Here is a 22,436-nt window from a genome sequence, read left to right as displayed (position 1 = left end):
ATGAGATGTGTTTCAGTGCTCAGATATTTGTTTTTCTATGTTGTCCTATAAGTCAAATCACAACTAGTACATTCCACCATTAAAATGTAAATGAATAAACCAGAGTCGTCCTTTCTTTATTACACTTACTTTAATGAATTCAGTCTTCAATGACACTTCAAGTGCTGGAGGCATTACATGATATTGATGTCAAACGAGTCTGAATCACTGATTGACCAGCAATGAAGCACACATGAGCCTTGCCTTGATTGCATGGTGATTGTAGCTGCAAGTTATTTTTTTTATTTCAAATAAAATGTATTTGTTTTTTTTAAATAATACTTTTTCACAGCACACTTTTTACTTTTCGAAGAAGGAAAAGCCCAAGTGTTACTTATAATTAACTGCGACTTTGTTATGAGAACAAGGTGAGTTTCTATCCAAAGTTAACATTTTAATCGAAAAACCGCAACAAACCAAAAAAAAAAAGGAAAAAAGAGAAATATTACTGAATAGGCTACTTGTTTCCATCCGCTACGTTGCGCAAATTAGGAGCTGGTTCCTCGAGATAAACAGTAGGTGGCGCCAAAACTGCGAAATACCATTAATTGCAGAAGAAGAGAGCGAAACAAGATGACGTAAGTACAAGAGCGCAAGTCGGAACTCAAATTAAAACAGTATAAATATGCGATGCAGATATGATATAAGCGTTTGTATGTTAAGTATATGAGTATTAATCTGTTGAAGGTTGGTGGCAGAGTCACGTCAGTTCTGCATGAAGCGACGAGGACATGTTTCCTCTTCAGCCGAGCAGAAGCTTCAGCGACGTGAGTCACATGCGTCATGTACGTCATCAGCTGTTCCCATCACACGTTGTGGCATTTTACTTTTCCATCTCAGCCGAGAGTAAAAGGTTTTTTTAGTTGTTGTTTGTTTGTTTGCCGTATTTCATGATTTTCGGTGTTTCGCTCAGTTTTTCTCGCTTTCCAAATTGATAACACCTGCGCTTTTCTTAGGTCACGTGTCAAAATGCCGCCCATGAGCAACCCCTATAGTCTTGTGAGAGTAATCGTAAAATTAAATAACATTTTTAAAAAGAGCAGTAATCAGAATAAGAGGCGCGGCCTTTCAGAACAAAAAACAGTTTGATCACCATAAAACAATTTGTGCTTGGACATTAACTTATTTGCAAAACATTTTTGAAATAACTCTCTATTTTAATATATATATATATATATATATATATTATAATTAAAGAATTATATTATTTTGCACTTTACGTTAAAATATCAGTCAAAGTCTTAGTACTCATAAGCAGGATTTGAGTTTGTAGTGGCTGGTGATGCTGATTTACACTATTTCCCACAATGCAATGCACAAAGGAAATGGAGGCACTTCTCAAAACCAATCTATGCTCACAACTAGATACACTAACTGCTAAAAGTATATACTACGTAGTACATGATGCGTAGAATTAGCATGTCACGTGGGATTTGGGGCACTGCAACATTTTCTGCCAGTAGAGTTAATCTTGTTCCAAGGTGATTGGCTGACTAGACGGTGCTTCCAGTAAACTGGAGCCTCTCTGCAGTCTTTCGCTGACCTTATGCCCCAGACAGAGAGTGTAGGGTTTACAGATCATCCCATTAGACTGGACTACGTCAGCTGCGACGCAGAAAAACAATGCTATTCAGTCGTTTCTCAAACAAAGACGAGGTCAAAGCCAAGCATGCCCTGCAATAAACCACTGCACATAGAAAGATACGTATGAAGATGTTTATTTGATCTGATTAGTCGCTCTTCCATTTCAGTCAGTCTTGAAATCACAGGGTAACAAGTGCACCCGATCATGTCCACACAAACAATAATTTCTCTGTAACTAAAGTAATTGTCATGAGGCAGTCAATCACAACAAATGTTACTCTGCCTGCAGAAAAAAAAACAACAAAAAATAACAGTATGTGACAACTCTTAGACTGCAGGTGGCACACAGGTGTCTACGAATGACAAAGTGTTAAGTCACAGTACATTCGCAAGCTGAAGGTTAGCAAACATTGCATAATGTTTAATTTAGAATCTGTCAGTTCTGTTAGAATACACAAGAAGTACAACAAATCATTTAATTTCCTCCCTCACACTTTCAACACATCTGAACTTCACAATTTGTACCGACATTAAAAAATAATAAAATGAATGGAAATACTTCACTACAGATTAAAATAGAACATTTGACACAATGGGGATATTCTCATATTAGATACTCCTGTGGGACCTTCACCTTATCTGATTCCCTCAGCCACCACCAACACGTTACACTTTAGTACAAGAGATGTTTTTAACACAGATTTTCAAGATATTTGTGCCAGATCGTCAGGCTGTAAACAGTGTACTTTATTAGGCGATGTTTAATATCACAGAATGTGAAGCTCCTTGTACATTCATAACACCACCTACAAAAATAACTCCAAAAGCAACAACAAAAATGGTTTGGAAGGATGAATTAAATAGTTTCAGTAGGACCTACATTACTAAACAGAAGCGAAAGAATCACAACGCGTGATAAATGTTACAGAGCGAGCTTGTTGTGAACAGGGACATCCAGTTCTCAGGCAATGGTTTTATGAATGTACAAGATCAACAGTAATAAAGAAAACACACACACAAGTCCAACAGTACAAACATGAGTGCTGTCTGTTGAGGACACCAGGAAAATAAACAGAAATTCTGAGCTGAAATAGGAAATAGTTTGAACTCTTATGAAATGCAAACAGGTTGTGTTGTGTCATAAGTATGCAGTTTCTTTAAAAAGGGACATTAGTTGGTTTTTTTAAATACATCTCCTGTAGGGTTTCCTTGCTAGTGAACTAAGATAAGTGCATCAGTACCATTGTATTTGAGGATTTATGTGGTTGTTATAAGACACTCTGCCCCGAATGCTGAAGGACCGGTTTACCTACGGAAGGCAGAACGCTGGCAGTTTTGAACAGATGCAGTTAGCTGAACACCATGAAAACTCTACTGTGCTGACAGCAAAGCGATGCCATCCCCAAAACTCAAAGATGCCCTAGAGTTTTTATTTTCAAATCTGTGGACACATTTTCAATTAATGGCATCGTTATTTTTTTAATCCATCCCATCCAGACACGTGCAGACCAATCAATCTGCAAGCACACCAGTTGCTTTAAATCCATGAAATGAAGAAACATATTAGAACATGTCCTGCAGAGGCCTCTATTCATCAGTCAGTGCAGAAATCTTGGCTGTAGTTTTGTTTCAGGGATGATGTCCATCAGAAGCCAGTCAGTTACCGTTCCATGTTCACTTCTCACTGAAATCACTAATGTAGCTGCAAGCAGGCTTAACGGCCTTTAAAGTCAAGCCTGGTTGAATGGAAGACAAATCATAAAATGATCAAATGGGAGCAGGAACAGTGTTTTGGCAAAAGCGTCACTACAATTAGGAGTTTTGGCTCAATCTTACCAACGGTTTCAAGACATACATAATTATCAAACGAGGCAACAAAAATGCCACGTCGCATCGCTTGGCATAGCACAAGTAGTGCCAACGCCAGCAGTTTGGATGGAAATTTCTATGGCAACATTTCCCCAAAAATACAGTAATGCCGTCATCAAAAGCCCATTGTTCTTGTGATGTCTCATCTACAACCAACATAACCATGTCTACAGATGGACATGCTGTATATTTGTCTTTAATGTAGGTCGCAACTTCCATTTGCAGTTCATGCAATCTACCCCAAAAAGCTGGGTCTGGAGGGTTTGATTGAGGTTCAAGTGCACATGAAAACACACCAACATGACCACTGGTCTATAAAAATGTCCCATCTCAAGCGTAGATCTGTCCAGGACCACCTGTGTGTGGCTTCTCTCCGCTGAGGCGCTCCTGGCCCGACTGGCGACCGCTGTCGCTGGATTTAATGACGCCTGCGTAGTCGTAGATCCCCACTTCCAAGTTCTTAGCCCTCAAGGCAGCAGTGTGGAGCTTCTCTAGAAAATCAGGCATACCTGCAGGGTGCAAAGGGAGAGCATATTTATTGTAAGGGTAGAATATTCATACTTAGTAGGAAAACATGAACATGTGAGGAAAAACATTTAATCACACAATGCATAAAACTGCACAGAAATCAGAATGCAAATAAATATGCTATACTTGTGTGAGGATTTGCTGTTTAATGGAATTTGGATAAAACAATGAATGATTGTCTAAAGAATTACATGCAGCCCTAACAAGTTTTCAACCAGTAGAAAGGGCTCACCACTTGACACCATCCAGTTCACACAGTAACGGGGAAAGACAGTCTGAGGATCATCGCTGTAGGTCAGCAGGTAATCGAATCCATTCTGTTAAAAAAAACAAACAAACACACGAGTCAAACTCAGTGGCTACAAAACACATGTTCCTGGATGCAAGTTAAAGTAATTTGTGTAGCAACACATTTACTACAAACCTCATCAAAGGACTTGTGAGGGCGGATGACCATCTTTGACTGGTATGCATGGACTCTCACAAATTCCTTGGACTCCGGGACTCTGGGATGCTGCACGGCTCTATACAGCAGAATTACAAATATAAAAAGAAATTTAGAATGTGTCAAAGTCTTAACCATTTTTGACTCCAGAGACATTATTTTTGAAGTCCTACCTGGATACCAGGACCATTAGGTTGTTCTCTACGTCAACATCGTAGCGCCGCACATACACGTAGTCCCTCGAGTACATGGGATACTGTTAGGAGAGATTAAACCAGACTAAATATCAGCTGACGGTATAAAATAACTCAATGAATGTTGAATGAAAAATGCTGAAACGTGGCCAGTAGTTGCTCTTAATCACAAAAGCCAAGGTCAATGACTTTGTTTTTACAATGAAACGACAAACAAAAGGACAGAGCAGACTGAAACATTGCTTCTCTACATGTTTACTCTTAATGAACTGGTATGTCAATAAAGTATAACTTTTAATTATGATGGTTTAATGTGCCTTCACCTGCTGAAGCTGCAGCGTGATAATAAATTACACCAAAATGTTCAAAATTGCTGACAAAATACCCAATGTGAGAGCTTATCAATACTTCGGTCATTTATAATTTAGCACCTGTGTTTTGCTAACCATCAATATTATTCGCTTAACGTATAATAGCAATCAACAGAAACTCACAGGAAAGTGTGTAGCCCAGTGCACAACTTCGGAGCCCGTACGGACATCTCTGTCCACCACTTCAAGCTTAATAACCAGCGCATCCCACGTCTTTCTGTACTCTGTATCCAACTGGGGGAAAGGGGAAAGCATAAGTCAAGGGTAAGGTGCTAAATATAGCACATAGACGGAGTGTTACAGTTGCCTTTGTGCTGCACACAAGCAGCGCAAACATGTTGGTTATGCAAGAGCAGCTGGGTGTTGCTGATGCAAAACAAGCTGCCATATACACACTTTAAACACAATCCATGCAAAAAATAAACACGTGAAAGTGCTGTAAATATTAATTCCTCAACCAAATAATTACAATTACCAGTTGGAGCTGACATTTCAGTAATACAAATGTTAATTTGGCCAGACTTTAGGAGTGAAGAGATTGCTGCACACTCAAATCCCAGATAAGGAACTCAAGAGCACCACACTCTCCTCCCTCCTGATACTTTTCTTATTGTAAGTCACTAACGGGGTAGTATGTTATTCTTTTCACTGTATTATTCTTCAATTGAAACAGACATATTCCTAGTAGCACACAAGGACATCTGAAAAGTCTGTACCTGTACATTGAAGAACTGCCTTGGAGTGACATCATTATAGGAGCCCAAAACTGCAAGGGAAACATACATTTTTGAAAAAGGATTCTTACTCTTTAGACTAACTAATATCACCACGACAGAAGAAAAAAAAACGTGCACAAAAGTTTGGATGTCTGTAACTCAGATTGTAGAATGTGTGCTTTATCTGCATTTCAGAGACCTGGTTACACATGTGAGATTGTGACTTGGCTGACCTCTGTATTCATAGAGGTGACTGTTGGGAATAGGTCGCTTCCACACTTTGAAGCCTTTGTTCTCCACCACAACTTCCCAGTCAGGTTCAAGCTGTCCAGCGAATGTTCCCGAATCCGTATGTTGACATTTTACAGCCTCCAGCGCCTGTAGTTCAAGTCCACACCTTCAAATGGATGCAGACAACAGGGCAGGCTGTTTAACATAATGTGCAGTTGAGATTACATGTTTTAAAATGTTTTAAGGTGAGCTGCCAGAACAACAACAGTGCAGCAACTTTGCATAGATTCAACAAGTTTCTGCAGCTCTACAAGAGTCCAGTCTCCAAATTATATTGCTTGTGTTCAGATTGTCATCATCTAATTTGCAATTCAACAGTATGTCTTGATCACATATGCCTCCAAATGTGCGTTTGAAGAAAGATATATCAAACCTTTGAATTTCCTCATCTTGAATCTTTTCACTGTCCCACATGAAGATACCAGCCAGGGCCGCGACAAGTTTCCCAGTCGGGGCGTTCTTGCTCTGAAGCCGTCGCCATATGTTCCCGACCAGGGTCCACCTGGTTCGCTCGGAGTACAGGTTGGAGTACAGCTCGCCGATCTGGCAAGCACGCCGGAGCCTCTGTCCGGTTACAAAGCTGCAGTGATCTGCAAATATGGCGAGCAAGCCCTTCCTCTTCTGCCCGGATCCCACAACCTCACTCGCACCGACACCTGCCCTCTGGAGCCAGGACAGCAGCAGGCCCATGCCCCTGCCTAGCCACGGGACCCTCTCGAGCTTCCCTCGGCCCTCCTCGACAGCCCGCTTGAAAGATCCGCTGCTTTGAAGCCTCATTGCGTTCACGCCTATCTCACAGATCGGGCGACGGGGTACGGAGTGAAACATGACAGCGGTGACCGTGACACAAGTTCCCAAAGACAAAATAAATGTCAGCAGTAGCTTGCTAACGAAAATCGCAGCTAAAGTTCACGTTAATGTTCTGCGGAGCTGCACTATGCATTACCTTTTATGTGTACGATACTATAGACTTTAGGTGACCGAAAATCATATTTTTACTCTAGATTTAAGGTTAGTTGTCGACCTAGTGTCTGCGAGCACGCGATCTAAACCGTTATCATGAGCTAACGTTAGCATGAGCTAACGTTATCTGTCAACTCTCTACGAGTACGGCACGGACAAACCACGCCCAACAACGACGCGAGTACGTCGGAATAGAAACTGTAAAAACGGCACTGCAAACTATATCGTCTACTGTGAATCCAACACAACGTCTACCTGTTTATCTGTCCAGGAGAAACACTCATGTTTCTCAAAACTAGCAGCGCATTTGACCTCCTCTTCCTACGGTCTCCCACACACCCACTCGGAAATCCCGCCTTACAAAACTGTGAAGCGGGCGTTCATTGGACGGTTGCTGTTCTAGGAGCATTCTGGTTGGTCCTGGCGGGAGCTTGTCTTAAATTTAGCCGTTCGCGCAGCAGCATGTGCGCCTAGTCGAGCTTTACGCCTTCTACAAAGCTCCTCACTTTCCGGTTTCTTCGATGACCTGGGGTCAGATTTGGAGTCGGCGCTGCTTACGTTAGCTGCTATAGTTCAGACAGAGAAGGGAATTTTCAAAACTTGTCTGGGATCAGTGTCTACAAAAAGCTCAGTCCACACTAGGGGAGAAGAAGTATAGTGTCGCCCTCCAGCGGTGTTAAAGTCACAACTACTAAGCAATGAGTGCACCACGTGTATTTGAGTTGGAAATATTAAGTTAGAGCATGCATCATTTCACAAGTCAGAAGTCAGTTTTGTCATAAAATCAAACACATTTTATTGGCTGGAAATATATACAAATATGCGATATTGATTTAAAATTCTACTTTCTAGTTTGTTCTTGCGGTGAACTTTACGAGTTATTGTTACGTAGTAAGAATCGTCATCCAAAAAGATATACGCAGAGAAATAAGTAGTCGTGAACGATTTGTAATTAGAGTAATGTGACGCCAGGTGGCACTGTTTAGCTATGCAGAGAACAGAACAGAACGTGTTGCCATGGATCAACATAGTCCTGCAGATCTGATACAAGCTGAGTAAAAACTTAGAATAGACCTAGGCACATTCCAGAATTGGGCTCATCAGCTGAGGTATGCAAATCTTTTGCAATATAAAATGTCAAACATCTTTATGAACAAAATAGGACAGAGGTAATAAAATAAACTATATATTAACACAATCTATAGAATTATTTTTGATTCAACAATAACACTGACAAAGTGGGTGTAACTCTGAGAAATACTCCAGGCCCTGTGTTGGCTCGATTCATCATATTTCATTTTAAATCATGTGTGTCTTGTTCGTGAAACAATATGTGAAGGACTTCAGTGTCGTAACACCAACAGTGGACTCAGGCTGTCGGAGGGGGCAGGGGCTGAAAAGATTAAAAGGGCACCGGCTGCATGCATTGGGTCACCAGCACACAGAATGTTTTCTCAATTTTAGGGTCACCCTGGAGGCACTTCATCACTTTTTCTCAACATAAAGGGCTCACTGGAAGGGCACCTTGACGGGCATTTGTCACTTCAATTCTTCTCTACTTGAAGGATATACCCTAGAGGACATTTGTACCCTAGTGGACACGTTTTATCTACCATATAGAGGGCACTTTTACTGCATTATTTGCGCACCACGGATGGCATCCCTGAGTACATCAGTAAATAGGACCACGAGACCACGGCATGTGCCTTTTTGTCAATTTTTTTCTTATCTGTAAAACAAACATGTCCACAGTTTTCTGACTGCTCAAAGGAGTTATAAATACAGTAGCTTATATACTGAATTAAGGTTAAGGATTATATCCTATCCAGTGACCTTTCTGTGAGCTTGACATTTAACCATTGAGAAAAATGTTAAAAAAGTTAAGCAGCATTTTAGTAATTTGGATCACATTTGAAGGACCTGTTCAGGGCTATTAGAGTGGAAGCTAGAAAAACAAACAGTAAATGTGACTGCCGAGTACTTTGATGACATTGACAATCCCGCTATCTTATCTTTTATTAAGTCGAGGTCACTTTCTGGTTACAAGCAAGGGAGTAAACAAGCAGCCACGTTAATAGTGTGTGTAACTGCTGCTGTGTTACTGAGGAAGACTCACATATATTTTGAAGTTACGACTTGCATTGTAGACAACGTGTGTGAACTCCCTTAGAGGAGTTATGAAACACATGTAACCTCTACTCTCTCCTTTCTGAAATGCTGCCTTCACTTGCCATGGTCCCTGTTGCCCAATGGATTGGGAATGAGGAAATTTCCATGATCCTCCTAAGAAGTGACGTCAAATAGCGAGAGACAATAGGGAGAGTGAGGGCGTAGTAAAATAATAACTATATGCTCATTATGTGAATCAAATAGCCTTGTATTTTAGGAATTTTTGATATTGCCATCATACAAAATACTCGTTTTGGTTAAACTATTAGTCAGCCCAACATATTTTGCTCTGCTTATTGAGCAACTCTTCCATTCAGCATATCACACGTGTCTCTCTTGAACACAATAGGTCACCAAAGAAAACAACTATTGTTAGAGGGTGAATGTTATTATCATTTCGGTCGGACGCACTTGAATGAATGAAGTCTTCTGTAATGCTGTCAACATCACGTCCACCACCGGGTGTTTTCCTGCACTGTTTTGATGGCACACTGATTTCTTTAGTTAGTACAGTGGTGGTTACTCGGGCGATTGTGTTTTTTGTCTACAATATGCCTACAAGGTTATGTTTGAAATGTGCATGACAATGATTAAAGCATCAGCTCTATAAAATAGACACATTACACAGGCAGTGGTAGAAGTATTCCTGCAAGTCATAATAGCACAGTGTAAAAAAGAATACTCCATTGCAAGTAAAAAATTCTGCATCTAAAAAATAAAATGTCAAGTAAAAGTATTGCCTTAGTATAGTGTGACAAGTTACCAAAAGTAGGCCTAAGAGTACTCACAGTCTTGTCAGTGTGATATTATCCAAGCATTATATTGTTGGATTATTAGTAGTTATTCATGAATGTGCAGGCAGCATTTACATTACAATGGGTTGAAATAGAGCTAACGTAAATACTATATGGTAGATTAATCTCTACCAATAATTACCAATTGTATTTTTTAGACTACTATATGTTGTGTGTCCTTTGGTAGTGAAATACTACATCCATTGAACGCGTGATGAAAAAAAAAAAAGTCTTGCTGACAGCTCAGAGTGGGGGCGGGGCTCCTGGAGGGTGTATCCAATAAAATAAAAAAGAACCCTCTGTTCCGGTGTTGTGCCAGCACGAGCAAGTTCCACAGACTCACACGCGGCTGCGAAGCTCTCATTCAAACGGAGACGTTTCTGGATTTGAAGTTATTCCACATCGGATCGGGACGTCGTTATTTGCTTTTGACGCAGTCGTGTTTTAAAAAGTAAAGCATCGGTTTCTTTTTTGAAGGGGGGCGATTTCTGAATCCGTTATTTTTTCCCCATTATCCCGCGCGCGCTATCGTAACGACAGTCTTGTCCGCGCGCTAATTAGCTTACTGGCTAGCAAGCGCTATTCTTCAGAGGACTGACAACGGAACCGTGTGGTAAGTTTTACAATTCAGACTTTAAATTAGAATAAAGAGCTTTGTGGGTTTTTTTTACGCCGTAACGCGTATCCGCGTTTAATGTTTATGCAAAGCTAATGCTAACGAGAGCCGGAAACACAATTACCATTGTGCTATGTAACGTTATTAAATGCTGATAAAGAGTCATCTGTTTGCTAGGTTACGTTAGCATAAGCGACGACACAGCTAGCATTATAGTGGCTGCTGTTTGACCTAGGGTAGACTGTTCATTGTGAATTAATTCAGATCTACGTGTGAACATTCAGCTCGAACCAAGGGTTAACGGAAAGGACACCGTACGGTAAAAACCGGATTTCTATCGTAACGTCTTACGGTAACAGTATTGGCCATCTGCCCGACACATACTTGGCAGGTCATTAAACATTAGCACGACACACAACGGTGGATGCCCACCGGTCAGTTCCCTACATAGTCATATCCGGTTGCATCCCCCCTCTTTTTTTTTATTTTTTACACAAAGCACATCGGACATTATTGAAGCTGTGGATAAAATACACTATAGCTGATGTAAACACACGTACATTCATTCACGTAGTCTTAACATCTATTTCGGAGCGATTTCCGTGTTTTTATCGGGTCAAGCGACACGAACAGATGGCGTTCGTGTTCGGCGCTGTGTTCTATGAATGGATGACGACACGTGCACGAGCAGAAACGATTAAGTTTCTCTATAGCTAAGGCGCCGCTTATCTCGTAACGACACTCGTGGGCGACAGCGCCGTGCACGAAAAGAAATAACCCGTTATACGCGTGAATTTCCTGGGTAAAATTAGAGGACGCTGGTGTAATAAAAACTTCCGGCTTCTTCCTGCGACATTGCCCAAAAATGGCTTCCCATTGGGCTTTCGGGAAAGACCTCTGCTATAGACAATCTTTCCGGCCCAGGCTTTTACTGGGTTTTTTCCACGCATCTTGCGTGGTTTTAGCTTATTATGTTTTTAAAGATGCTGTTTGTCTCCACCAGGTCTCCATGCATTTCCTTAACGCTGGAGTACATGTCTTTTTTTGTATGTTTTTTTCATGACCTCCACATGGTAGAATAAGAAGAAACTTTTATTAAAGCTGGCCTTTCCTGTCTTTTTGTCTTTTCAGAATGTACCCCTGCACCTCTGCAGTTACACTTGCACAATGGCTGTCTTTTCAATCGGTTTGATATCTCGGCACTCAAGGAACAGCAACAGATCTAGTTTAATTACAGGATAGCAATAAGCCTACACGTTACCTCTTTTTACCTTTTAGTACCAGGTAAACTCATTACAAGTTTGCTCTGCTGAATCTTAGAAAACCTGTTTAGAACGGACAGGCTTAAAGAAGTCAATTATTTATTTACCAATTACCTCTAATTTACTAGCTGCTCTTTAGAAATAGCATTATATAAATAGCTCTTTTGACAGGTATTCATTCCCTTTTAAGATTGTGAAGCAATTTCTCTATAGTCTGCAATCATGGTTTCGACAACTGCGACTGCATTAATCATGGCCAGCACAGTGGCAATAGCGACCCAGACTGCTATGACGGAGTACATGTGGCTGCTGATTGTCGGCTTCATCATCGCCTTCATCCTAGCCTTTTCTGTTGGTGCCAATGATGTTGCCAACTCATTTGGCACAGCCGTGGGCTCTGGAGTGGTCACCTTGCGACAGGCATGCATTCTGGCTACTGTGTTCGAGACTCTGGGCTCTGTGCTTCTTGGGGCTAAAGTGAGCGAAACCATCCGCAAGGGTATCATCGATGTGGGCATGTACAATGGCACCGAGCACGTGTTGATGGCTGGATCCATCAGTGCCATGTTTGGTGAGTATCTGCTGCTTGTGAATAGAACTTGATGGTGCATGGGGCCTGGCATTGTTTTGCTTCTTGCACATTTCTGAACACAATTGTCAAAAAAAATCTTGTATTAATATTAAATGGCACTTTTTTCCCTTTGTTTAGCTTTTACCAGTTTTGTTTTGTTTTGTTTTTGGGGGGACAGGTCAGGCCTTTAGCCTGCTTGACCCCTCTAATGTATTAATTGCTGCCCCCTTTTTTGTTTCTTAAAAAATGTCTGAAAGGGAAAAAAGGTTACATTAGCTGAAATAAGGCCAACATGTCGGGCTAATGTGTCCAATTAATTTATTCTCATCAGGTTCTGCTGTCTGGCAGCTGGCCGCCTCCTTCCTTAAACTCCCTATCTCTGGAACGCACTGCATTGTTGGTGCTACTATTGGCTTCTCGCTGGTTGCCAGGGGCCAGCATGGAGTCAGGTGGTTAGAACTCCTCCGTATTGGTAAGTCTGACCCTCTTAATCAGCTGACCTAGAAATGTCTAAATCGTTTTACTGGAAAGCATCACAAGCCACTTTTACACTGCCTTTTCGTAGCGGGAGTATCACTCCTTTTTTCTGCACTGTCGTCTTGGTAAAAGGTAACAAGACTGAAAGGGGTGACAAAATGTTGTGCTTCTGAGACGCCAAACTGAGGTAGCCACAAAAGAGGCAAAACACTGTGAGCCGGCCTCTTTGTGAATAGAGCCAGCTGGAACGAACGGTGACGCTTTGAGTGATGTGCCACCGGAGGATTTGACAACCCAAGAACATTGATGCTTTGTAAAAAAAAAAAAAAAAAAAAAAGACGGCATCATGTGGCAAAGCAAAGTTCTTCATGAACTGTGTCGCAACATATTTTTTACACTCCTTTTTGTGACTTTGGCGGCATCTTCTTTGAATAAGGCGTCTATCATTAATGTAATGAGAGGGTGTGACCAGTGTCCGTGTTGTCTTCGTACATCAGCTACTCTTGTGACCTTGACCCATGTCATCAATCTGATGTTGGAAAACTATTAGTGACTCTGAATGACTGAATGAAGTATTAAACAATCCACCTTGCATGTCCATGGGACTGAAGTAACCAACAAATGGCCCCTTTTATCAGGGAAAGTTACTCAATTGGAATACAGACAGAAGTTGATGAGATGAGATTCCCTGTGTAGCCCTGACATGTCAATAATTGAGTCTCCTAGAAGAATATTATTTTGAAGGAATGGAGGTGCGTTTTAGCAGGTGATTGACAGGGTTGATAGATTGCATTCCCACTAAATTGCCATGCTCATTTTGTTTAATTTGCAGTTGCTTCCTGGTTCCTCAGCCCCCTTTTGTCTGGAATAATGTCAGGCGGTCTTTTCTACTTTGTGCGCATGTTCATCTTACACAAGGTAAGCTGGCTGATTTCAAGCTGTATGTGGCATGTGTTATTGTGAATGAGACTAGAACCTTCTGGGGTTGGTTTCGGCACCGTATTACTCCCCTGTAAAAATGAAAGCTCGTTACATAATGAAAATGAAGCTACTGTTCTCTTCCTTATCTACATCCTGTAACAAGAGTCGCATTACTGTAACTTGACAGCAAAATGGGACAGCTCCGTTCACACAGTGGAATTTGTTTTTCTGACTTGCTCCATTTTGTTCCCATAGAAAGACCCTGTACCTAACGGACTGAGGGCCCTGCCTGTCTTCTACGCTGTGACTATGGGAATTAATGTGTTCTCCATCATGTTCACTGGCGCTCCGAGTGAGTATCATTGTTTCAGTCATTTTGCTCTGAATGCTTGCCCAACGCCGAAGCTTAAATTAAACTGCTCCCTCAGACAGCCGGATGCCCACACATTTTCCAGACCCAACCAGACTGTTTACTGTTTTTACAGAACCTGTGTTTATTTTAACATGTTTTTTGGGGCTCTCTTGCTTGTGGTTGTATGTGGGTCATAGCTGGAATGAAGTTTTAGAGCGGAGCACAACAGGGAGATGGAAATAAGATTTCACTTAACTCTTGACGTCACTGTCTGCCCTCCAGACATAAAGGAGGAAAAGAGAAGTAAAGAGACTGTTGGAAATGGTCATAGTTGACCACTCCCAGTAGTTGTATTGCTGCACATAATTTGTATAGTAATGCTCTGAATGCTTTTAGTCTTCCAGAATCTCTTTATTAAATGAGCAACTTTTGCTCCTTTTTGTTTTCTTCTCTCTACAGGGCCTAACAGTTCAAGATGTTAGCTGGCCTGGGCCATTATATGGCACTTCAGGCCAGAGTTTGACCAGATATTGTGTGCATGCACATCAGCAGCACACTGACAGAGGAGATCACTTGCAGTTCCAGCATAGCCCGTAACCCTGCTTAAGTCAGGCACATTCTGTACAGTTGTGTGAAGTCCCTCACACCTCAACACACTGTACATGAGGACCTGTACTAGGGTACCTCACGTAAAAAGGTGCGAGATTGCATTTTAGACATCTTAACAAACCCAATCCACTCACACAGATCTCATTGTATAAGCCCCAAGAGACCACATTGGAGCCATTTTAACATTGGGTTCATTATCAGTTTGGGCACTATGGAGATTTATATTAATAATTATTGACAAAACAAATCGGTGTCGAATCACCATCATCTGATGGAACTTTCTTTAAGCAGTATTTTGTTTTTATAGCCAGATATCATGTTTATTTTGTGCCCAGTTCTGGTTAGTGTACTACACTGGCACACAACAACAGTTCATTATTGCTGAGGTATGCACTCTAATGCACAGTGATATCTGCACCTAACTGAGTACAGTACATTTGGTTCCCTGATCTAGATATTATCATAGTGGTGCTACTGGACACCAGGCATCCCATAACGCATTCATATACTGAATATATACACCGGTGCCAGAGACCCCAAGTCAGCATGTACATGCAATTTCAGCCAAAGAATTTGAGGGTCAGCTGTCGATCCTTTACAGATGAGGCTTAATGTGACTTGGGTTCTTCACACCTTATAAATCACTCCGGTGCTGGCACTCCAATGCAACGCCATTCATTGTAAAATGAGAATCCACCACATAAACAGCATATCATTCTTACCCATAAATGTTTGTCACTTGGATAGGAAGTTTAATGGCTTACTGAGCTTTCTGAAATATGTCCATGTTGCTGGCCTGTTCAGAGAAAAGCCTGTTTCATTTTGTAAACATTTTTTTTGCATACTAGTGTATGTTTCAATGTGCTGAGTCTCAAGAGTGACAGAACATTATGACGCATGCCCCCTGCCAACCAGCCTCAATTAAACTTCAATGGGTTTATACAAATTTTCTGCCTGGGTTACCATCTGAAAAACAAACTCCCAGTAGCGTTGGTTGCTCGAAGGACCTCAAGCAATCGGCAACATAAAACTAATACATACATCTGAGGCATCTTCAGAGGCTGCCACTGTCATGGATAGATGCTTATTGTGAATCAGATCCCTTAGGTTAAAAGACATAATGCAGCTGTCGTTTAATCCTAATACTTTTGTGCTACACCAGGTTCTAGACAAATGTAAGGACAAATTACCAGATGTTCCTTGTCGAGTGAGTCATAAACTGCCAGTTTAAGTCATTGTAATTTAGGTTGGTGGTGAGATGCACATATGGTAGGGGGGGGGGGGGGGGACAACAAACCATGTTGTTGTGTAATGTAAGCCATGAGTTACCGAGGTTTCAGGGAGGGGTTTAGAACGCAGCCGTGGTTGGAGTCAATTTCCTGTGCAGTCCCATTCATCCCACGGCATGGCTGTGGTTTAAACCGCCCTTGTGTGGGAGTGTTTATCAGACCACTGGACCTGAGCTTGCTCTTAAATCCTTTCTTTTCTATTTTGTAAGAAGATGCTTGGAAACAAATCCATGTGACAAAGGGTATTCATGTGAATTGTATCAGGCCCCCTTTGTCAATTCTGTTGAATTCTTACAGCACAGTAATGTGACGCTGAGTCACACCCGTTACTGGATGTTCCACTACATGGGAGCCGCAGCGCTCCAGTGAAAGACAGAAGGCCCAGTTAAAGAGACTGTCCGGTTTTTCCTCTTAGGCCTCCAGTCCTGCCGGGAGATAGCTTCCGTTGCGTAACTAAATAAACATCAGTTAGGTGCTCTGCAGTCTCGTGCTGCAGTGTGACTCTGATGCAAGTCTCAGTTGGCGTGTTAATTTGAGTCTCCAGTGCAATTTCTCCCCTCTTAGCCTTGGCCCTTGTTTTCTTTTTTGAATCTTTAAACTCCAGTTCCATGGAAGTGTTTTGTCCTTTAATTACGCATGAGCACGGCCACCTCGCCAGAGATTGGTATTGTTGGAATTTTCAGCAGCTCGTGTTTTTGTTTTCTCCTAACCACATTGCTGACCTGTTATGAATAAACCGCTTCCTTGGGGACATTTTAAATAGTTGCTTTCTGCCAGCATGTGCTGCATTATCTACCTCTGCTACACTAGCTTTGCTGCAGTCTTGGCAGGACTGTGTCCTTATTGCTTTAGTAAAAGTCTTCAGTGAAGGACTCCCCATTTTCTTTTCCTTTTTTCTCCTTAAGTTATGTTGCCTTTTAAGGAACTCATTGTCGTGAGTGGTGTGTTTGCAGTGCATTTTGGGATCATGGTGACATTTCTTTGCTCTTTCATTTCTTTTAGGAGTTGCATAACTGTTCACATGCGGTGTACCCATGATTTCCATATTGAACTAGAATTTTGCACAATAAGGGAACACTAGTCATGCTTTTAACAACTAGAGCCAAAACATTGAAGTGAGATTTCACTGCATTAATTTATTGGTGCCATCCTAGTTTTATAAGAATGCATTACTCCTAACCTACCTCGCCTAATATTTCACATGGTTATATAAACTTGTTGTGTTGTCCACTGAAAAGGGTAGCACCTGCTGCGTGGTTTTTAAAAACTGCCTTTCTCTATTCTCCTTGTGTGTGCCTGATTCTGTCCGTGGCACCTGGCGATCGTTCAGTGCTGGGATTTGACAAGATCCCTTGGTGGGGCATCCTGCTCATCTCGCTCGGCTTCGCTGTGCTGACTGCCCTTGTGGTCTGGTTTATTGTGTGTCCTCGCCTCAAGCAGAAGATTGAACGTAAGTCACATTTATCTTTTTTTGGCAACCTGAAGTTTTCAAATCCCTGTAACCAGTTTCTGCTGACTGCCATTGGCCAAGGGATTTGGTATTGCACTTAACCTTCACAACTGATTAATCCAGCAAATGGAGCTTAGGGACGTTTTTATCATAATGGAGTTGCTCTATTGAAAATCATGGAAATATTGTGACCAAGTTTTGTTCTATAATCCTGGATTAAATCAGAAACCTAAGAGCCATCCACATTAATACACCACTGGTGTGGTTATATTCCTTTTAACCTTCATGACTGTTTTTGTAGTTACCTCTATTGGAAACCTGTTACTAGGGACCAATGAATGCAAAGCTGTGTCATTGTCTAGCTTTCTTTGTTACTGTGGGAACAATCTGCCACAACAGAATAGCTGTTTTGTTGCTACCTAGGGCATAGACTCACAAATTTAGTTCCAAATAGAACATTTTACAAAGGGTATAGTTTTCGCTACTTATAGCGAAGTAATATGATAAACCCATTAATTGTCAAGACACTGATCTTAAAATATTTAAGTGACCTGTGATATTAACTATACCTGTTAAGTGCCTCAGGCTTTCCTGACACAGCATGACCGGTGTACATCGGCCAACAACCGGTCGACAAGCAGTCTAATTGGGTCATAGTCAGCCACTAATTGGTCTTTACCTCCCTTGGCTAAAATAAGCCTAGTTGACTTAAGGCTCTGACATGGCATTTGCAGTGCATGTGTGGGTAGAAGCTGAGGTTGACTGAGTGCTACATGTTCGGCTTCGACCGGTTTGGATATTGTAATTTGGCCAACTGATCGGAACTCCTTAGATAATCGCATAGAAGATATTGGTACAGTGTATCTGATTCACTTTAAAACCACAAACAAATGTTATGTGAATCTTAAGCTGCTTTGAGTCTCATCTTTCATAAGTTAAGCCACTAGTGGTTATGTAAATATGTATCTTGTAAGGTCATAATCCATTTATCTAATTCTGTGAACATAGGGGCTTGCTCGTGAACACAGATAATGCTGCATTGATAGGACAAAGGTTTTTGTTTTGTTTGTTTTTCCTCTGGTTATGCAATTCTTCCTACAGATCAGGTTGAAAGGAAAGACATGTGCTCTCCTAGTATTCCTCTGCTGTACAGTGTATGTCTGGACATGAACCAACTAATATCTCACTCCAACACCTCCCCTAATAGGGGATATGAAGTCTTCCAGCCCCTCTGAGAGCCCTCTCATGGACAAGAGGGAGCTGAGTGAGGCCCAGTGTCCAATCCTGAAACAGACCGTCAAGGAAACCTCTACGCCGACCCCCCCAGCTGCCAATCAAAGCCTCTGTGCTCAGCCCCCGGCTGCCCCTGAGGAGCGCAGGGTGGCATTTGACATTGGAGATTCTGACGATGTTGACGGTAATAAGGAACGCAAGGTGGCATTTGACATTGGAGATTCTGATGACACGGACTACAGCAATGCAAATGATGGTAAGTGTTCCAAAGAAACATTCTTCAAACATTTCTATGTAATTAAAATGTTCTTAATGATTATGACACGGTAATGACTATATAAACATGTATCCCATTTTGCAGCCCTCAAACAGGTTCAGTCAAACAGTCAGATCAGCAACCAGCACAGCAATGGCTCCGCCAATACTGCCAATCAGGTTCAGTTCAACAACCAGGTCCAGTTCAACAACAGGCCAGCACAGGTTCCCAGTAACGGTTACAGCCAGTACCACACGGTCCACAAGGACTCCGGCCTCTACAAGGACCTACTGCACAAGCTCCATTTGGCCAAGGTTGGCGACTGCATGGGCGAAGGTGGTGACCGACCTATCCGTCGCAACAACAGCTACACTTCCTACACTATGGCCATCATCGGCATGCATGGAGACTTCAAGCATAAAGAAGGGGACTACCGTGCCTACGTGGATAGTGACAAAGGCTCAGGGCCAGGGTGTCAGGAAAGGAAGCGTGTGCGCATGGACAGTTACACCAGCTACTGCAATGCCGTGGCAGAGCACACCACTCCCGAAGCTCTTGGAGAGGCTGATGTGACGTTAGAAATGGCGAAGGAGGGTGCAGGTAGCAGCCGAAGCTCTCTGGATGACGATGGGCTTGAGGCAGACAAGCCAGAAGTGTCTACTCTTTTCCAGTTCCTCCAAATTCTCACCGCCTGCTTCGGATCCTTTGCCCACGGGGGAAATGACGTTAGGTATGCAGATTACTCCATGAATGTCATGTCATTACTGATGGATAACACTTCCACAGCCTCTGTCATGTTGTAGATGGCATTTTTACTTTAACTCAAAGTCAGAACCTTTGACCTATTGTCGAAATGATTTCATTCTTTCCTCTGCAGTAATGCCATCGGACCGTTGGTAGCTCTGTGGCTGGTTTACACAACCAGCAGTGTGACTTCAAATGAACCCACACCCATTTGGCTGCTGCTGTACGGTGGCGTGGGGATCTGCGCTGGACTCTGGGTGTGGGGTCGCAGAGTCATCCAGACTATGGGCAAGGACCTTACCCCCATAACCCCCTCAAGGTATAGACAGTGCAGAGCCTACTTATTTGGAAAACCACATCCTCCTCAGACATTACCAATCTTTGAATTTAGAAAGCATGCTCAGACATGAGTGTCGTTTTTATTCCCCTGCAGTGGTTTCAGCATCGAACTGGCCTCAGCCCTGACTGTCGTGGTAGCTTCTAACATTGGCCTGCCTGTCTCCACCACCCACTGCAAGGTAAACCATTCAAACACTGTGGTCTGGGAGCTAGACTGAGACATGGGGTGGAGGCTATTTAGTGTGAGGGAGGCTACAGCAAACCGGAACCCAGTCTGGGAGACGATCCAAATGTGAAGCAACTTTCTCCACAATAAAATGTTACGTCTTAAGGTGTGCAGATGGATAATTATAAGCCATAAGGGATTCATCTGACAACCGCTGTGTTTCTAGGTGGGCTCTGTGGTTGCAGTAGGATGGCTCCGTTCAAGGAAGGCAGTAGACTGGCGTCTATTCAGAAACATCTTCATGGCCTGGTTTGTGACTGTGCCCATCTCTGGTCTGATCAGTGCTGCCATCATGGCCATCTTCATCTATTGCATCCTTTGATCAATCGGCTGCACCCCAACCAGGGGAGGAGAAAGAATCCGCTTCCATGCACACCAGGAGAAAACGAGTAAAGTTGGAAGGCCAAAATATATCGCTTACCTCAAGCCAACAACTTTGGAAGAAAAAGGAGAAGAAGAAAAAATAGAAATGTTTGAAAAAGTTTTGTTATGGGCCTGTGGTTCTTGGCTGCATCATTTTCAACCTAGAATTTGCTGTTTGTTCCATTTGGCCCACATTACTTAGAGCAGGAAGCTTGCATTTCTTTGTTCTAACTTGCTTTTTCATATTCTGTAACGAGTTCATTTGAAAAGCATCAACTGAGATTTTTTTTTTTCTAATACTCATTCTTACATTTTTTTTTCTTTTTACTTTGCAATTATGTATATACAACAATGTTCTGTTTTTAATTTTGTTTTATGCGTTAGAAAGAAAAGAACAATTGAAATGCAGTTTAAGCCTTTGCAGATGTAACATGCTGGAAGTAACGTAGATGCAAAAGCAGTAATTTTAGGTGGGGGGGGGGGGGGGGGGGGGGTTGTTTGTGCGTATTTTTGTTCCCCAATTCCAAGTAATTTGTAATTAATTAATTAATGTTTTCCATCTGGCTTCCTTGTTTCCCCTTAACTGTGGGACATTTGCTGTTCCCCTTCTCTTGCTAGAAAAGAACATTGACTTTAAACTAACTTTAAATTCAGAGGTTGGTGACAATGTTTTCTACCATACTTTAAAAAAAAAGATACAATCGTATTCACGCCACTGCAGTGTTGTCTTTATGACACAATTATCTGAATACTTTACTATAGTAGAAGTACCAGTTGTACACACTGGATGACCACCTGCAGAGTGATTTGTGAAACGCTGTTATCAATAGCATAAAAAGTCAGCGCACCTTTAGCAGGAAATGACAATGCCCTAATCCTTGAAGTAAATGGATTATTTGCCAATTTTTTCAGTGCAGAAACGACTGCCTGAAAGGAGTCGATACTTGAATTTTGAGAAATGTAACTGTATGTCATCAACCAGAAACATGCACTCAAACAAGACCTTAAGTCTCCCTTTTTAAAGTTGATTGCATCATCTTTGCTGGTTAATTGCTTTAGGCCGCCTTCAGCATTGTTTATCCGGTTTGCCATATCTTGGCCACTTCCCAGTAAGTTTCTGTGGAATTTGCACCTGCCTAGATATTTGGGTGATTCTAGCTTTCTTCTTTATTTCTCGGCCTGAAGGTGAATGAGGTTGTAAAAGAGGTAGAACAGGAACCCAGAAACTGGAAGTTATCTCACTGGGTGGTTGAGCTAATCTGGTCTCTTGTTTGAATGAGGTTGGACATGTGTTGCATGCCACCAGTGTTTGTGGTCATTTGGCTGCAGTTCTAAATGCATATCAGATCTATAGCTGCTGTAGTTGCCTTAATTGTTTGATTTTTCCCTTAGGCACCAAAGAAGTTTTTTTGTTTGTTTTTTTTTGTTTTTGTTTTTTTTAAATGCACATCAACAGACTCATCCACATTGGTGGATGAAAAAAAACAAATAAACATGGGAAAATACTTGTGCTGAACTTGTTTTTTGTTACTAATTTATGATCTAAAAAAAGCTTCTGGATAGAATAACAAATACCATCAAAGTATTACATCGTTACTGGTTGTGGTAAAACCGATAATGCTATAAAGTAGTATCCCAGCATTTTGTAACCGCGTACAACATGAAACAAAAGAAGACGGGTTGTATAGATCGGTGGAATAATTTCCTTTTTATTGGCAGTAAGCTCGGTGCCTCGGCTGATGAGTGAATGTCTGATCCATGTGCC

At 41.8% G+C, this 22,436-nt stretch overlaps 3 protein-coding genes across 3 annotated transcripts in view; 2 read left to right on the top strand and 1 right to left on the bottom strand.

The window, feature by feature from the left end:
* Positions 1–22,436, top strand: part of ggcx (gamma-glutamyl carboxylase) — a 198,885-nt gene that overhangs the window by 143,515 nt on the left and 32,934 nt on the right. The gene's annotated exons all lie outside the window — the stretch shown is intronic.
* Positions 1,742–7,312, bottom strand: stard7 (StAR related lipid transfer domain containing 7). Its single transcript, XM_084034944.1, has 8 exons — positions 6,411–7,312; positions 5,980–6,143; positions 5,747–5,796; positions 5,154–5,264; positions 4,639–4,721; positions 4,445–4,544; positions 4,253–4,337; positions 1,742–4,001 (listed from the first exon to the last, which is right to left on the bottom strand). The coding sequence occupies exons 1-8, from the start codon at positions 6,863–6,865 to the stop codon at positions 3,823–3,825; spliced, it is 1,227 nt and encodes a 408-aa protein (XP_083891070.1). The 5' UTR covers positions 6,866–7,312; the 3' UTR covers positions 1,742–3,822.
* On the top strand, positions 10,284–22,176 carry slc20a1b (solute carrier family 20 member 1b). Its single transcript, XM_084035456.1, has 11 exons — positions 10,284–10,576; positions 11,711–12,412; positions 12,744–12,884; positions 13,722–13,807; positions 14,066–14,162; positions 17,391–17,510; positions 18,718–18,999; positions 19,105–19,729; positions 19,877–20,062; positions 20,177–20,261; positions 20,475–22,176. The coding sequence occupies exons 2-11, from the start codon at positions 12,064–12,066 to the stop codon at positions 20,628–20,630; spliced, it is 2,127 nt and encodes a 708-aa protein (XP_083891582.1). The 5' UTR covers positions 10,284–10,576; positions 11,711–12,063; the 3' UTR covers positions 20,631–22,176.

Source organism: Eutrigla gurnardus (assembly GCF_963514095.1).
Source record: "Eutrigla gurnardus genome assembly, chromosome: 19".
In the NCBI taxonomy this organism is placed as follows: Eukaryota; Metazoa; Chordata; class Actinopteri; order Perciformes; family Triglidae; genus Eutrigla; species Eutrigla gurnardus.
This window is presented reverse-complemented; position numbering and strand designations above follow the sequence as displayed.

What these genes read in the sequence shown, in the direction of transcription:
- stard7 (XM_084034944.1), bottom strand. Translation starts at nt 6,865, where the DNA reads ATGTTTCACTCCGTACCCCGTCGCCCGATCTGTGAGATAGGCGTGAAC. An exon ending in CTCACAAGTCCTTTGATGAG is followed by an intron (nt 4,338 to 4,444) that starts GTTTGTAGTAAA and finishes TTTTTTTAACAG; the next exon opens with AATGGATTCGATTACCTGCT. An exon ending in GAACTGGATGGTGTCAAGTG is followed by an intron (nt 4,002 to 4,252) that starts GTGAGCCCTTTC and finishes TGCACCCTGCAG; the next exon opens with GTATGCCTGATTTTCTAGAG.
- slc20a1b (XM_084035456.1), top strand. Translation starts at nt 12,064, where the DNA reads ATGGTTTCGACAACTGCGACTGCATTAATCATGGCCAGCACAGTGGCA. An exon ending in ATCCATCAGTGCCATGTTTG is followed by an intron (nt 12,413 to 12,743) that starts GTGAGTATCTGC and finishes TATTCTCATCAG; the next exon opens with GTTCTGCTGTCTGGCAGCTG. An exon ending in GCATGTTCATCTTACACAAG is followed by an intron (nt 13,808 to 14,065) that starts GTAAGCTGGCTG and finishes TTGTTCCCATAG; the next exon opens with AAAGACCCTGTACCTAACGG.